This window comes from Saimiri boliviensis, chromosome 2 (assembly GCF_048565385.1).
Source record: "Saimiri boliviensis isolate mSaiBol1 chromosome 2, mSaiBol1.pri, whole genome shotgun sequence".
Classification (NCBI taxonomy): Eukaryota; Metazoa; Chordata; class Mammalia; order Primates; family Cebidae; genus Saimiri; species Saimiri boliviensis.
The window spans coordinates 180186884-180204281 of NC_133450.1; the positions used below are offsets into that span (position 1 = coordinate 180186884).

The 17398-nt window shown below is 45.5% G+C and overlaps 1 protein-coding gene across 4 annotated transcripts in view; it reads right to left on the bottom strand.

Annotated features, from left to right (window-relative positions):
- MOB3B (MOB kinase activator 3B) overlaps positions 1 to 17398 on the bottom strand; it is a 233722-nt gene that overhangs the window by 19918 nt on the left and 196406 nt on the right. Inside the window, exon 4 of one of the 4 annotated variants that reach the window (XM_039475256.2) lies at positions 5220 to 6740. The exons of the other annotated variants lie outside the window; for them this stretch is intronic. Coding sequence (XP_039331190.2) covers positions 6711 to 6740 — 30 coding nt within the window. The 3' untranslated portion in view covers positions 5220 to 6710. Of the gene's footprint in view, positions 1 to 5219; positions 6741 to 17398 lie in introns of those variants that run through there. 4 annotated transcript variants of the gene reach the window in all.

Genomic DNA, 17398 nt, shown 5'->3' on the forward strand with positions numbered 1-17398 from the left:
GTGGCGGATGCCTCTGCCCCCAAGTTCAAGCATCCCTGTTTGACTTCAGATTGCTGTGCTGGCAGTGAGAATTTCAGGCCAGTGGATCTTAGCTTGCTGGGCTCCATGGGGTAGGATCCACTGAGCTAGACAACCTGGCTCCATGGATTCAGTCACCTTTCCAGGGGAGTTCTATCTCACTAGCATTCCAAGCACCACTGGGGTATGAAAAAAAAATGCAGCTAGCTTGGTGTCTGCCAAAATGCCTAATCAGTTTTGTGCTTGAAACCCAGGGCCCTGGTGGCATAGGCACCTGAGGGAACCTCCTGGTCTGTGGATTGCGAAAACCGCTGGAAAAGCGTAGTATGTGGGCTGGAATGCACCATTCCTCACAGCATGGTCTCTCATGGCTTCCCTTGGTTAGGGGAGGGAGTTCCCCCACCCTTTGCGCTTCCCAGGTAAGGCAACGCCTCGCCCTGCTTTGGCTCATCCTTTGTGAGCTGCACCCACTGTTTAACCAGTCCCTGAGATGAGCGGGATACCTCAGTTGGAAATGCAGAAATCACCTGCCTTCTGCGATTATCTTGCTGGGAGCTGCAGACCGGAGCTGTTCCTATTTGGCCATCTTGCCAGCCACCTGTGTGTTTTCACATTAACTTTGAATTAGTTTTTGTAGAATTAACAGTTTTCCTTTTATTTACCTGTTACAGAACCATTGCAAGGCAACATATTTATTAAAAGAAATAAATCAAGCATTAAAAAAAGAAACACTAGATAATGGGTTTTTTTTTTTTGCCTTTTATTTGCGACATTTGAATCCCCAAGCTCACATATATCTGATTTCATAAATATCCTTTAGTTTTATGTTGCTTTTCTAATTGATTTGTTAGTTTTCCTTATAGCCAAACCCTTAATACAATCATAAATGGAACTAAAAATATAGTAAACATTTCTTTTTCTGATGTATGTAAAAAAGGTACAGGAAAACTCTGAAATCAGATCACTAGAAGCTAGTAAAACAGCTTAATTATTTGATTAGAAACGGACTCTTCATTCATAAGTTACAGAAAATCTTATGTAGTCATTGAAAAAATTCTTAGAATTAATACCTGCCCAGAGGAAAACAGCCTGTTATAAAAGCTTTTTGTTAATATACTTCTTAAAGCAGGAAAACAATCACTATTTCCAAACACATTTTGTTTCTCTAATTCTAGGAGAGAATCACCGATTTCTTCAAGGTCCAAAATGATCAGATCAAGAATGACAGTGTTAACGAAATGATGCCTCCAATGCCTTTTAGTGATTGTGCCTTGGTACATATTTCTTCAAAGATGATGGCCATCCTTTTCCTACAGGGTTCTTGTTTTTCTTATGGTGTGACACTCATGGGGTATGGAAAGGACACAAGTTTTAGAGACTATAAGAAGCAATGTGCTTCCATCAATGAGCAGAATGATGGCTTGGCATAAATCAGCATAAAAAGATAAGAGTAATTCTTTTGAAGTCCCTTAATGTTTTGCCAATTAAAGGGATGGCTTAAACAAACAAACTAACAACAGTGTAATCTTTAACAGGGATGTGAAAGGCAAGAAGTCAGGAAGATAAACCAAAATGATTGAATGTGGTAAAGAATTTTTCATGGTGATTAAAATAGAAAACCCAAAACGTATACAAAGCAGGTCAGGACTTAGCAAAGATACAAGGCAGTTTGGAGAAGGCATGAAATAAGTTCTCTTCATGTTCACTGCTGGTCACATCCATAAGATAGAGCGATGTGGAGAGCTTTGGGAAGGTTTCACACTGAGCTACCTCAATGGTCAACAATAGAGAACAAGATTGCAGAGGACACCATCCTGAGAGAACTGGAAGGAAAAGGAGGCTGACGCACATTGGAAACAGCCTTCAGATACTTGATAGATATGCAAATAAAGCTCTGGTTCATTACATTTTCACTTATCCTATTATATATTATCTTTGGACCTTTCTAAAAGTGGGACACTAGAAAAGATATACTGAAACTCAAAGATAATATTTCAGCTTGAGTTGAATGGAACTCAAGATGTGGAGTGTTCAGTTGATTGGTTATACCAAACAATGCTGTAGAATTTCCATGCCTGAAGATCTGTGAGAGGAGAATAGATTTTTTTTCACTGGGGATGTTAGTGGCATGGTTTGAGAGATAAAAGAAGCGGATTAAGAAATCTCTCGGCTGGGTGAGGTGGCTCATGCCTGTAACCCTAACACTTTGGAAGGCCGAGGTGGGTGGATCACGAGGTGAGGAGTTTGAGACCAGCCTGGCCAATATAGTGAAACCCCATCTCTACTAAAAAATGCAAAAATTAGCCAGGCGTGGTGGTGCACGCCTGTAGTCCCGGCTGCTCTGGAGGCGAGGCAGAAGAATCACTTAAATGAGGGAGATCAAGGTTGCAGTGAGCCGAGATTGTGCCACTGCACTCCAGCCTGGGGGACAGAGTAAGACTCCATCTCAAAAAATAATAATAATAAATAAACAAATAAAAAAGAAAAAAGGAATCTTGTTTTTTCCACTTAACCTAGCTCTGAGACTCTGTGCCTTTAGAAATGAAAAAGTACCCAGGGAAGAACAAATGAACAGCTTATGAAGCAGGAAATGACTCTAGATCAGTATTTCCCAATTATACCATTTAAGACATTTTCTTCCTAGTCATCTCTTCCTTGTACCATCGCCATGAAATTTTAATACCACATAAATACTTTGTATCTGTTTATGTACTTGTGGTCCTTTGGAGGGTCACAACCCCTTGTACTATCTAAGGGTTTTCCCCAAAAAACCAACTGACAGTTACAGAGTGTGTGCTCTCTATAAATAAACCATGGGTCCAAATGGGAGGTCATTGAGGATTGGAGAAAGAATAAAAGGGTTGAATACTTCACCTCTGGCTACAGGGACCATACAAATTCCCATTTGCCCATGCGGTCACATACTGCCTGCACATGGAAACTTCCTTCTTCTCCCCCTCCTGCTACATGGAAAGGGATGGATGCTTTGCTACTGCTATATCATCTGACTGCAACGGTCATCATATTTTGGGGGTCCAAATACGATGAGATATTTCCTTGAGCATATTAAGAAATTCATTTATGTATGCACAGCCTCATGCTCTATAAATGTACATGTACTGAATTTCAGAGCTTAATAATTATGGAACTTGATAATGATTGGATCAGGCAGACAACACCTGATCAGTCTTAATATCAGAAAAGAGACAAGTAGACATTATGTGCCTCCTGAAGGGAAGTGTTAGGAAAGAAACAACATCACATATGTAGTAGTCTTGGAAAAAAATTTAACCTGTATCTCGTAATGAGGCAACAGTCAGTAAAAAAGTCTAGACCGTGGGACATTCCACAAACTTCCTGAACTCTTCAATAATGTGTGATCGAAAGACACATCACACACACGCACCCCCCACCAAACATCATACACAAATACCACCCCACCACTCAGACACACATGAAAGGGGAACTCTAATCAATTAAAGGAAACAAAAGAGAATGACAAATACATATAATTCTTGATTGGATCCTGGATAATAAAATAAACAGCTAGAAAGAATATTTTGAGGACAACTGGAGAATTTTGAATACGGATCACATATTCGATTTATACAGCAGCAGTGTTCAATTTCATGGGTGTGACAATATTGCAGATTTAGAGGACAATGTTCTTATCAAAAGGAAGAACATGATGAAGTATTTTACATTTTCATGATGCCTGCAACTTATTTTCAGATGATTCAAGAATGAGAATGTGTATTTACAGTGAGAAAGAAAATGGGAGGCAGGCGTGGTGGCACAAGCCAGAGTCCTGCTGCTCAGGAGCTAAGGTGGGAGGATCGCTGGAGGCAAAGGGGTCAAGGCCAGCTTGGATAACGTAGGGAGAGACCCTTTCCCTTTAAAAAAAAAAAAAGGAAGAAAAGAAAACAAGGCAAAATGTTAACAACTGATGCACTGAAGGACATAAGGCTACTCACTATAATCTTGCAACTTTGAAACTTTTACTTTAAAATTTTCCAAAATTAAAACAAAAGTAGAGACCAGACAGGTGGCTCACACCTGCAATCCCAGCACTTTGGGAGGCCACGGCGGGTGGATCACGAGGTCAGGAGATCAAGACCATCCTTGCCATCATGGTGAAGCCTGGTCTCTAGTAAAATACAGAAAACTACCCAGCATGGTGTCAAGTGCCTGTACTCCCAGCTGCTTGGATGGCTGAGGCAGGGGAATCCCTTGAACCTGGGAGGCGGAGGTTGCAGTGTGCCAAGATCATGCCACTGCACTGCAGCCTGGTGACATAGCAAGATTCCATCTCAAAAAAAAAAAAAAAAATGTAGAGAAAGGAGAGCAGGCCAGGTTAGGAAGAAGGATAGCTGTCAGTCTCTGACTCAGAGGGCTGAAGCTCCATTTATAACAGAGATGAGCAGTTAGATGGAGCCAAGCCAAGGCGATACAAATTGACTGCAGAGATTCTCTTCAGAATTTGCCAAAGTTCTGTGGGAACGAGAACATTCTGTAATTAAAAAAAAAAAAAGAGTAGTTTGCCAGAATTTACCCTAAAAGAGTTGATTAGTGAAATTAACAATATAAGCAGGATAAAACTGTTCCAAGAAGCTTAAAAACATTTGGATTTTTAAATTGAGTGGAAATTTCATTTGCACAATTAATAGAAAATAACCTTAAAAAGAATGAATCATAGAGGTCTCCAGATTCCAGCCTCCTGCTTGATTACATCTTGCTGAAATGCAGGAACATACTCAACTTTTTTAATGCAGAAATCCTGTGGCGTTCCGTGGTGCCCTGCTGCAGTGTCCCTCCGGTTCCTGGGTTCCGGAGCCACCTCTGTCCCACTGCTCTGCGTTCCCATCTGGTAACCGCATATTGCACAGGCTGGGAAGTACGGGCTCTTGTTTCTGTTCCTGGATCTCTATGATGGTCAGATATTCTTTCAGCCAAAAGTGATGTGGGGAAAAAACGTGGCCTATCTTGTCCTCTCCTAATTACTTAGGAAGGGGGAGAAAAGTATGTTTATTGTTGACCAGGGCACAGCAACTTGGTGAGGTAGCAGCAGTTAGATTCCACGAGATGATCTTTACAAGACACAAAGCAAGGTTCAGCCGGCTTGGTTAGGGCAAGAGCGAATGCCACTGTAACCACAGAGGCAGCCCTTTCTCAGCCTGGACAAAGATTTCATGATTCTAGGCTTTTGTGGCAGCCACAGAAGGCTTTAACACATGTATAATAAAACAAAATCAGAGTGGTTTAGTTACTGTTTAATCGTTATTACATTAACATCCACTAATACATTCTTACCTACTTCCCTCCACCAGCAAACATTCTGCTAAATTCAAAGGATCACTGCAAGTATTATGACCCCCTCATCACAGGCGGTCAGAACCACCACAGTTTTGTGAATGAATCAGAGAAGGCAACATTTCATCAACGAAAACTCATTTAGGTTTCCAAAGGCAGGACATAGTACAGAATGCATTATTCTGACTGTCTTCTGGAACAGAAAAATGGGAAAGGATGAAATAAGGCAGTTAGCTCCGGCTCCACTGTCACCTTGGCAACCGTGGCACAATCACAGGGGTGGAAATTAATTTTGTGCCGTAACATAACATGGCAGAGGAGGGGAGAGGGTGGACTGGGGAGAGGACATGGGCCGGGTTTAAATGCTCAGAAGGCCAGTGGGGAAGGTTGCCAGTCAGCCGTCTGGGTGTTGAATCTACATGTACCAAATAACCAATTGTACTTTTGTTTTTTTCACTGAAATGTTAGTGTTACGTAGAGACAGCTGCGACTCCCTGCCCTTTAACAAAGAACAAACGCTGTAGTAATCAGGGCCAAAGCTCCTGCTGACCATTCTCAGTCATTTAGGACTTTTATTTCTCTCTCCTGGGAAACAGGAAAGAATCCCTTCAACTGAAGAGACAAGGAATGATGGTGGCTATAAAAAATACATTCTGATCAGGTGACCCGGTAACTTGTCAGCTTTATGCTAGTAACCAGTCTCTTCCCTGGAGTTAGAATGTGAAGACCCTGTTTGGGGCAGAGACGAGCCACCCCATGGCGTGTCCCCGATAAAACTAATTAGGGAAATGCTACGGAAGCTATGGCGGGGAGAGTAGGCGGGTGCGGGGGGTGGGGGTTCAGGTCTCTCCGAGCTCCATGGTCCTGCACAGTGTTAAATCACAGCAGCAGAGCAGGAGCTCTTAGAGGCCGGCAAGGAAGGCTTATTGCATAAAAACTCGCTGCACATCCAGAGGTCCAGAATTCACCCGGCACTTAGAAAACCAATCACAGAGGAGTCGGCCAGCTGACAAGACAGATAATTGGAAAAATACAAACAAGCATCCCAGTCTCAAAACCTGAATTCCAGTAAAGCTTAGGCGGCAGGTCACAGGCAGAACGATGCCATGTGTGGAAGTGCAGAGGCTTCCTCTCGGCTGTCTTCCAGCCAGAAGGGTCAAGGGGCTGGTCCTTCTTCCACGTTGTGGTCTGCCTGGTCCACGGGTCTGGGCTAGCAGCACTCAGAAGGTTAAGAGCACACAAAGTGAGTGGGGAACGTCTCTCAGGAGCTCTGCAGCTCCTGGAAGTAGGTGTGTCATTTCAGCCAGGGTGGTCCACTTCCTGCCCATGCAGGGCTCCAGGAGGAAACCGCTTTCCTTTCTTCCAGAGGGTGAGGTGGAACATCAGTGACACATCCTGCTCGTCATCTCTTTCTGGAAAGCAAGGGGAAAAGGATGGTTAGGAGAAACTATAAGCAGAGCAGCGGTTTGATGAAGGATCCTGAAAATGCTCTTGGAATCTCTGGAGCCTGTAAATGAAAGGTTGCAAGCGCAGTCGATGACCAAGGCTTAGCATGAGGATGTGTTCCGTTTGGTCTGCAGACTTTTTTTTTTTTTTTTTTTTTTTCCATTAAGGCACTGTTTAAAAATTTGACTCTCTTATCAAAATCCAGGTTGCTTGCTTTTTCTTAGAAATTGCAAGATTGGGAGCTTCTGAACAGCTGGAGTTGAAGAACGGCTGCGTCTTCAGCACTTGCTCTCCAGTTTGTCCCAACCCTGCCACTCCCACCAGCCTCCCCCACAGGAGCCACGTGCCACTTACAAACTGATACAGTAAATGGATTTGGACTGCTAGTTTTCGAGTAGGGAAAGATTTCTCTTAAGCTAAGTTTCAATCAAAGATGGAAAAATAATGGATAACTTAAGTGGGTATAAGTTAAGAAAAGCCGGAAGGAGGACATTTTTAAAAATAGAAATGAATGATACACCAAAACGTCTGACACACACCACCTGCCTGGCTCTCGTAGGCATTTATGGATCCCGAATGAGCCATCCTTTCTCTTTCCCTGGGGCTCTCACAGGTTGGGTCCCATGCTCCTACCACACCCTGCGCCTGCCCCTCTTCACTTATCAAATTGCCAGTCATTTCTCCAACTCAGGTAAGGTGACTTCTACCTGTCGGGAAACCTTTCAACACTTCTGCCCCACTCGCTGTGGAGGTAGCCACTCTCTCCTCCTGTGCACACATTGATTCTTCTATGCAGTGTATGGATTTGTACATCTGTGTGTGTGTGTCTGTGTGTGTGTATGTGTGTGAGTGTGTGTGCGTGTGTGTGCTGGGGCTCTGGGCATACCTGTTGGCCCTGCTAGACTGAGAGCTACTAAATGCCAGGAAAAAGAAGCACTCATTGAATCACCCCATGTGCTTTCATCTTTGTATCCCTCGCCCCTGGCACTGTGCCAGGGTAGTGGCGCCTCTTTCATCTCCAAGGATGGTCTGAGGAGCAGGCTAGTAATGAGCCCTGTGCCATTTAGCATCTTGGGAAGACAAGTTGAATGTCATTTTAATTAGATGAATGATCTCCTTCCAAGTTCCACCTGCTGCAAAGCTGGCTGCAGCTGCCACATCTCTTGCATACTACCCTGGACTACCACACCTTATATAATAGGAAACATCGGGAAAAAGGAGCCTGAGCATGGGAGTGCCCAGGTGTTCAGAGAAGCTTTGTATTCAAAAACCACACAAATGTGCTGGCTAAAGAAATAACAACAGACAGGGCAGAATCTAGGCACTTTTATATCTCTATAATTATTAAATACAGGCAGTTACATATATACATATGTGTGTGTGTGTATATATATATATATATATATATATATATATTTAATTTTTTTGACAGGGTCTTGCTCTGGCCCAGGCTTGAGTGCAGTGGCAACAGCTCACTGCAGCCTCAACCACTCGGGTTCAAGCTATCCACCCACCTCAGCCTCCTGAGTAGCTGGGGACTATAGGCGCACGCCACAATGCCTGGCTACTTTTAAAGTCTGTTGTATAGACGGGGTTTCACCACATTGCCCTGGTTGGTCTCAGACTCCTGAGCTCAAGGAATCCACCCACCTTGGCCTCCCAAAGTGCTGGGATTGCAGGCATGAACCACTGCACCTGGCTTTTGGCCTAACTTTTGATGAAAGAGATGGGAGAAATAAGATGAGAATGCGAGACGTGCATGCCTGTGTGTGTCTGAGAGAAGAGAGGGACAGAAAGAGAAGGAGGGAGAGAGAGAGTGTGTTCATCGGATAAACACAAATTTAGCTTTATAACTTAATTATCTGCAACAGGTCAGTACTTTTGGAAAGAAAGAAGCTGGCAACTGTTAAGTACCTATAAGGTGCCAGGTGCTTTGGAGTGGTTATACTGCTGGATTTGCATAACTCGAAGACAAGGAACTATGATCTCCACTGGACAGAGGAAGAATCCCAGTTTCAGAGCAGAAGCTATTTGCTCAAGGTAAATGGATAAGGTGCAGAGTGCTCAACAGGAACAGCTGTTTTTGTTAAACAGAAGCCCACTGTTGGCCAGTCTCGGTGTCTACTGCTCTACAGATATTATGCTTTGTGAAATAAGATTCGCCATCTTACTGTACTGATGAGGAAAAACGCTCAGGGAAGGAGAGTACTTACTAGGTCATGTAGAAAGTTGCAGGCCTAGAGTTTAAACTCAGGTCTATCTCACTGCAAAGCCTGGCTCTTTCTACTATACAATGCAATTGTAGGATAATGTCTCGAAGATATTCTTACGAATACACAATTGGATAATACAGACATATACTGACACATATAATTACAGCTGTTCGCAGTCATTCATAAATTTTCAAAATGCCACAGATATTTTTTTCTTTATCCAGGCTGATGCCAGTTTGAATGACAGATATAATGGGCAAATACGGGAACAATTACACCTCTAGAGACTATGCACACCAGAACTATGAAAGAGTTTTCTTTTTCTTTTTTTTAAACAGCAGAATAAGTTTCAGAGAGGACAGGGACTTATTCAAGGACACTGAGATGCAGGATAAAAACCGTTTCCTGGGATGCCTCTTAAATTCGTAAAGGGAATGAATGGTTGAAGTAGCAAATCAGAAACTGCAGGAAAGACACTTGAGTTGGATCCATCTTTCAAAGCGCGGCAACAGGCTCTGAAAGCAGTATTCTAGCACTTGTCCACTGGGTGGAGCCAATGAGCTGTTTAAAAAAACAACTCGTTTAAATAAACAAATGGCCAAGGCTAGGTTCCATCGCTTTCTTCATCAGAGTCCTCCCGCAGGCATCCAGTAGGGCCAAACACATTCCTTCCTCTCCGAGAGTGTGGCCAAAACAACCTCTACCCGGGGTGCTCTTTACGATGAATTTGCCATTGCTGGAATTACTGAACACCCTGTGAATGAATTCACTAAAGAATTCCAAAACGTGCATTAAAAGGCTTCCACAGAGGTGATGAGAATCTTCTGAGAAAGAGCCTGGAGACTGTGCTTGGCTTGTCTATGAAGATTTTTTTAAACACCCGAATTTTTCAAAATGTGTTCTTAGCAGAGGAGTAGAGTAGAATCTTGGTTGTGGTCAGTTTCATTTGTTTTAAAATAAAGCAGTAATAGATTCTATGAAGTCCCTGGTTCTCCACTGTCAGCAAAACAAATTCCATCCTCTGAGGCCTGGCAAAGAAAGAGGTCCCACCACCCCCTGCTCACCTCCTGCTGAATTGCCTCCCACTCACCACACCAGCCAGGCCAACCAGACTTCTCCAGGTCTCCAACTGGCCAGTTTCTAGTGGTTTCTTTCTTATATCTGGTAAATGTTTTCTGCCCTTCTCTGTCTGGCAAATTTTGACATCCTTTAAGAAACAATTTTCAGCTCCTTTCTTGCACACATTTGCAGGACATCACATTGGAACTCATCATTTCATTTTTGCCTGAATCTGAGAAGAACCTTCACATTTTGTTGTATGTTAATGTACGATGGATATTTTGTTCATTGCATAACAGGATATATGTTTTGATCCAGTTATTTTGGGAAAAATAAACAAAATATGGGTACGACATGATAAATTTATCTTCAGGTGAATAAAATTATGTTTGTTTTCTATTTCTAATATTTTTGTCCATTGCATAGTCTGAATTTTTAGATATTTTTGATATGCATGAATTTTTCCCTAAGAAAACGATTCAGTTATTTAAAAAACAAAAAGGAAAGTAGGCAGAGACTCCAAACTGAAATCGTATTTCATTTTAGAAATGAAGTTAAAATGACATTTGCCTGGTTTTTGTGGGGAAGGTGGGGGTGGATGGAATCAGCCTGTCTTTTACATAAGATACTCAATTTTTTTTTGTTCTGATCTAAACACTTTTTAAGTTTAAATCTTCTTTATGTACTTGTTAGCAATAGCAAGAAGTTTTTCAGAGCCACTGAACAAACTTCCATGAACTCTAAGAGTCAAATCTTACTCCAATCTCTCAGTGTACCCATTTTTATAACTGGCAGTTAGTGGAGGGTAGGGAATAGTGATCCAGAGAAGTAAAATGACTTATTCCAAGTCACACAAATACTCTCCGGCTTAGCCAAGACTACGAGGAAATCAACGGTCTCAGTTTACTGCACTGCGTCATCACACGTTTCAGTAATCTAGTTTTCTCGTGGAACATATAAAGAACACTCGATGTTTACCAGGTGTCATTCATCATGCTTGCATAGCAATTTAAATAAGTTAACTCTAGGAATTATGAAACAAGCTCCAAAAAGCAGTAACATCGTCACAGAGTCACAGGCTGTTGTTACACCTGGGAGGAAACACGGGTGTCACCTACTCCAACACTTCAATTTCAGAGATGTGGCAACTCAGACCATCAGAGAGTAAGTGACTTCCCTAATGTGACAAAACTAATTAGCGGCAGAACCAGGACTGCCGGCCTGTGGGCTCTCTGACTTCACATCAATTCCAAAGGGGCAATTTGTGTAAACAAGGATTTCTGTTGGGTGGTAATTTCTGCCGGCTCACACCTGTAATCCCAGCACTTTGAGAGGCTGAGGCAGGCAGATCACGAGGTCAGGAGCTCGAGACCAGCCTGGCCAACAGGCGAAACTCTGCCTCTACTAAAAAAATACAAAAGCCAGGCGTGGAGGTGGGCACCTGTAATCCCAGCTACTCGGGAGGCTGAGGCAGGAGAATCCCTTGAACCCAGGAGGCGGAGGTTGCAGTGAGCCAAGACTGCACTATTGCACTCCAGCCTGGGCAACAAAGCAAGACTCCATCACAAAACAGAACAAAACAAAACAAAACAAGAAAACAAACAAGAAACACAAGGATTTCTTAAAGCGGGCTTGGCGTGCTGCAGGTAAAATCTTTACCCTCTTATGGTGCTCCTAAGCTCCTTTAATGGCTTTCGATAATTTACAAACCACGTCTCCACTGTAACAATGTTCTTCTTAATCTAGAGTCTTTTCAGGCACTCAACCTCATCCCCCATCAGTGCCCGATGCTCCTTCTCTCCCATGGAACCCACAGCAATTTCCATACACATGCTCCTCTCTTCCCAGAACACCCTTCTCCCGTGGCCAACACCCTGTAATGCTTAGCTCCTTAGGGACACCTTCTTCTACCCTCCCACCCTGTCCCCCCCAAATCCTAGGTGCTCCTCTTCCGGATTCCCTCAGTGCCAACGGCACCTTTCACGCTATTCTGTGACTGTCACATTCCTGGTTTCAGCAGCAGGCTGCTCTCGAAGAGAGGAACCCTACCTTGTATTTGCGTGGACCCCGCTGCTCAAGACCTGGCACATACTAGGTGCTTAAAAAATATTTAATCAAACTGAAATCCAGTGAAGAGGAACACATTAGGTCTGCGGACCCAAGTAAAATGAGAGGTGGAAGGACACACGGATTGCATACCTACGGTGGTGAAAGCACTTAGACTTTGTGCATTTTCTCACAGCTCTGTGAAGGAGGCATTACTTTTTCTAATTTAGAGATGAGGAAAAAGAGGCTCCGAGATTCCAAGTAACTTGCCCAAGTTCACACAGCTAGTCAGTCTAAGAATCAAGATTTAGTGGACTCAAAATCAAAAACAAGCAAGCACTCTTTTCATTACTCTGCTTGAGAGAGTATTAAAAGACAAGGAGTGAGGCTTCCTGTTTCTGCTGTAAAATACATAAGGGGTAGAAGAGCGGCCACAGCAGCGTTTCCAAACCCATGTCTTCTTTTAATCACCAGCTTCCTGCTGATTCTGAGACACAAGAAGGAGAAAGGGGGAGGAAGAAATACTGGAAACAAAAAATAATCAAGGGAGAAAGGGAGCACGAGGAGACACAGAAGGCTCTGTGCGTGGAAGGAGCGGAGCCCACGTGGTGCGGGAAACTCCTCCCCCAGCAGAGCCAGCCTCGAACCGCTGAGGGCTTAAGCAGGGTAGCGAGGAGTGCGCCTGTCTCAGGGCCACGTCTGACATGACACTGTGTACTTCTCACTGCCTATTTTAAGTCATTGGATGTTTAATGGTGGCTACCAGAGGGAGGAGTTCATGTATCTAAAGGAAATAGGGCTCTCCTCTAATCCAGCACACCTGTGCACATGGACACACACACACACACACACACACACACACACACCCTGAAGTAATGGAAATGGAACAGAATGTAGGAGAGACTCAACAATAATGCAGCTTCATCAATACCTTTTAAAGGTAAGATCAAATGTGACATTGCTGAAAAGGCATGTGAGGAACACGGCGAGTCCACGGGAAAAGGCCGTCAGAGGGTGTCGCTCGTTTCACAAAGTGCCTCCCGGCGCATTCATCAGCAGTGCAGCCTCAGTCCCAGCCGGAGCTCGGCCCTGTGGCCTGCGGTCAGCCCCTGTCTCCACGCAGACAGGGACAGAGCTGGGAAAGCGGCTGGACCTGCAGCGGAAGTGCAGGGGCCAACCTTCTGGCTGGCTGAGGGTGGGCAGCACCGAAACCCTCCAACCGGGCAGAGTTTCATTCCCCCCAGCAAGGTGAAGGCTCTCGGAGTTAGAGGCCAGGTCAGAAAGAGGGCTTTCTCGATGCCTTTCATCTCACAAATTCCACTTCTTAGAGACTTAAAAATCTCCAGATTGTAGCCATATTTCATTTGTTTCTTCTGGGGAAGGTGTGCATTGAGAGCCTTGCCCATCCTGCAAATTCCCTCTCTCATGGCTTTTCCCTGCCCTTCCTGCCTCCGTTCCAAGCAGCCGGGCTGGCGAAGTCTGTGCCAAGCCCTCACCACCCTCCCAACAGGGTCCTCAGTTCCTGCCAACGCTCACTTCCCTCAGCCCGTCTCTCCACACTCACTATCACACCAATATTTTGCTACTTCCTTATCTCAAGATCTAACCCACTAAGAGCAAAAGCCAGCCCCTCTGGACTGGGCAGTCTTCCTGGAGGAGTGATGAGGGTGAGACCAAAGAAAATGAGCCGGCATCGGCAAGGGATCCTGGGGTTCTCAGCTACAGCGTGTGGGCCCATGTGGAATCCTCTCGGACTTCAGACAGGGACAGGATTCAGTGAGGTTTCCTCTAGCATCGCGGCACCGTGGGAGGCATGGTGATACTGCTGTCAAAAGGGTCCCAGGCAAGGGCAGGTGTGCTTTCAGGGGCTGTGGAAGTGAGGGAATGTGTTCTCTTTCCGGGTCCACCACGGGGAGTAGTTTTAAGGGCAAGAACTTCCCAGCGTCTGCCCCCCTCCCATCTCTCTCCATCCTGGAGATTTAACAGTCTCTGTTTTCATTCTCGCAGGTGAGGGAAAGGGTCAAAAGTCAATCACTGCAGCAGAAGTTCTAAGGAACTCCTTTCACTGGCCAGGGTTCTTGGAGAAGGTGGGGGTTCCTCCCAGGTTAAAAGTCCCCTTCAAACTCCATGTTTGGACCCCCTTCCTTCCTTCCTCCCTCCCTCCCTCTCGTGGAAGTTCTCTCTCTTCTTTTTTCTGTTTCTCCACCTAAATAAAATCACTCCTCTGCAACACTGTTTGGGGTCCAGTGTTTACTTTGTGAGCACACCTGGTCCCCTCTCTCATTCTTGAGAGGGCAGGAGACCAAAAACTTTGGAGAAACGTCCTCTCAGGGGAGCTAAGGGCTCCCCCAAACCCCAACAGAACCAAAAGAGGCAGTGGTATTGTGCTAAGGCATTTGATGATCAAAATCAAAACCAGGCTGGGCACGGTGGCTCATGCCTGTAATCCCAACACTTTGGGAGGCTGAGGTGGGCAGAACAGGAGGTCAGGTGATCCAAACCATCCTGGGTAACATGAAACCCTGTCTCTATTAATACACAAAAAATTAGCTGGGCGTGATGGCGCATGCCTGTAGTCCCAGCTACTTGGGAAGCAGGAGAATTGCTTGAACTCCGGAGGCCGAGGTTGCGCTAAGCCAAGAACGTGCCACTGCACTCCAGTCTGGGCGACAGAGCCAGACTCTGTCTAAAAAAAAATCAAAACCACTGTTCTCTCTGAATTGTCCAGGATGAAAGGCTCAGAATTCCCCATGGCACCATGCTGCTTGTGGTCTTAGAGGTAACAGCAACATGATTCCAGCGTGCATCAAGGCCCAGAAGCACCACTCTCTAATCCCCGCTGGTGTCATCAACAGCACTGTCTGGAAAGGTACTGCTGAAGATCCAGGGAGGAATAAAACTGTTCTCCCGCATCTCCATTTCCTACCAGATCAAGTCCTCAGCTTCCCATGACTTGCAAGGATTTCTAGATCTGCCTCCAGCCCCCGTCTGCGGCTGTAGATGCCTGCACGCACGCTGCTGCTGTGTATGCCTGCATCTTTGCACGCTTGTCCCGTCTGCGGCTGTAGATGCTCGCACGCACGCTGCTTCTGTGTATGCCTGTATCTCTGCACACTTGTCCCGTCTGCGGCTGTAGATGCTCGCAAGCACGTTGCTTTTGTGTATGCTTGCATCTTTGCACGCTTGTCCCGTCTGTGGCTGTAGATGCTCGCACGAACATTGCTTTTGTGTATGCCTGCATCTTTGCATGCTTGTCCCGTCTGCGGCTGTAGATGCTCGCACGCACGCTGCTTCTGTGTATGCCTGCATCTTTGCACGCTTGTCCCGTCTGTGGCTGTAGATGCTCGCACGCACGTTGCTTTTGTGTATACCTGCATTTTTGCATCCTTGTTCCTTCTGCATGGAGAGCCTCGTTTCCTTGTTTTGTCCAGAGCACTCCAGTTCCTCTTTCTGAGCCCTGCTTAGGTGTGAGTGAAGCTTACAAGCCACGTAGATGGGAGACAGAGCAATTCCCAGAAAGGGAACAGAACACTGGTGTGAGGAAAGAGAGAAAGAGGATCCCAGCAGGGCCCCAGGGCAGGTTGCTAAGAATTTGCCCTGGCAACCGGCACTCCTTCAGATGGTGGGTGGGGGGCAGGTGCAGTTCTGCTTTGAAGGGAGTGTCTTGCTTCAAGGAAGACCCGGGAAAAACATCAGGCTGCTTGCTGCACGGAAATTCCCAGAAAAAGAGTGAAGAGAAAAAAAGAAAACAAAAACAAGCAAATACAAAACATCCCAAACAACTCTCCAGCCAAGTCCATGTGGGAAAGCGGGAACTGTGGAAGGTGGGAATGGCAGCTGGCCAGCTCTTGCCTGGCCTCGGGCACAGGGAGGCCACTGTGTCGCTGTTGGGACCACAGCTGTCCAAACGAGGCTGGCTCCCCACTTCCCGTGGTGTTTCTCTTTTCGCTTTCTAGAATCCAAATAGCTGTACGTATTAGAGGAAATAACACTGCCCTTTTTCCAAATGCCTTGGCAACTCCAGGGGAAGGGCCCTTCCCACCCCAACTGCAGTGGACAGGCAGGTAACCCCACAGGTGGGGCCTGGTGGGGCATGACTTTCTAAGGAGCCCTCAGTTGCAGCCGCAGTGCAGAGTGAGGAGGGTGAGTCCAGGGCTGCTCAGGCTGCTTTCCTGGACCATCCCCAGCTGTTTCTGTGAGGCCGTGGAGGGAGTGCTGCAGGTCAGGGATCCCTGGGAGCCCTTGGGGAGAATCTCCCTGCCACGCCCTCCTGCTAGGCTCAGGGCTCTTTATTCTTGCCCTCAAAGCCTTTTCTGCAGTGATCAAGCTGGTGGGGCTTCCTGCCTGGAAGCTTCTTTTCAGAGGAGGGTGAAGGAACCGGGAGTCAAGGGCAGATTCCTTAGGCGAGGTTCAGGCATGAGGTTAAAACATTTTTTTAAAAGACTATTCTTTTGTAATGTTGTTGTGTCTGTTTCATAGCATCTGGGAGGGAGAATTCCAGTAGGGGCTGACATCAGCCACCTTAAATTTATTTTGGAGCTAGGCTTTATTGGTATGAATAACTTGAGAAATGGGCAAATGAATGAATGAAGCAGTGCCAGGTCACAGGAGAGAGTGAACAAGATGGGGCAGTGATAAGAAAGCCACAGTTAATTAACACAAGTGTCTTGTGTTCCGAATGGAGTGGTTTCTCTCATTCCCTGAACCTTTTCTGTGTGCCAGGCACTGTGCTCCGTGCTGGACACCATTTCATTCAGTCCTTACATCAGTCTTACGGGGTGAGTGGTGTCATCCTGATTTTACAGAGAGGTCATGGGGGTTAAATACCTTGGCTGTGGTCACATAACTAGTAACTACCCTGGCCAAGGTTGAAACGTGAAAACCCATCCTCCCAACCAGTCCACTGTATTCCAAGACGTTATGCTGAAAATATCTTCATTCATATCTACAGGTGCTGTTTCAGTTGAGTCTCTCTGAGTCGGTACCACACCAGCACGGGCCATGGGAGCAGGGACTCGGCCAGCAGGACGGTTCCCAGGAGGCCCCCAGCCAGGGCTGCTGCCTTCCTTTGCTAGCATCCCAAAGTCTGAATTCTTCTAAGGCAGGCAGGGCAGCCAGGCTACAAAAATATTTTAAAAAATTTCTCCAACTCTAAGTATACACAGGATCCAACTAGCACATAGGAATTAGAAATGTTCTTTCTGCTCTTTCAGGAATGTAGGTGGCAAATAAGCCAAACGAAATAAAAATAGAAACAAGGCAGGCCAGACTTCCCAAAGCCACACAGAACGATATTTGTTTGATTA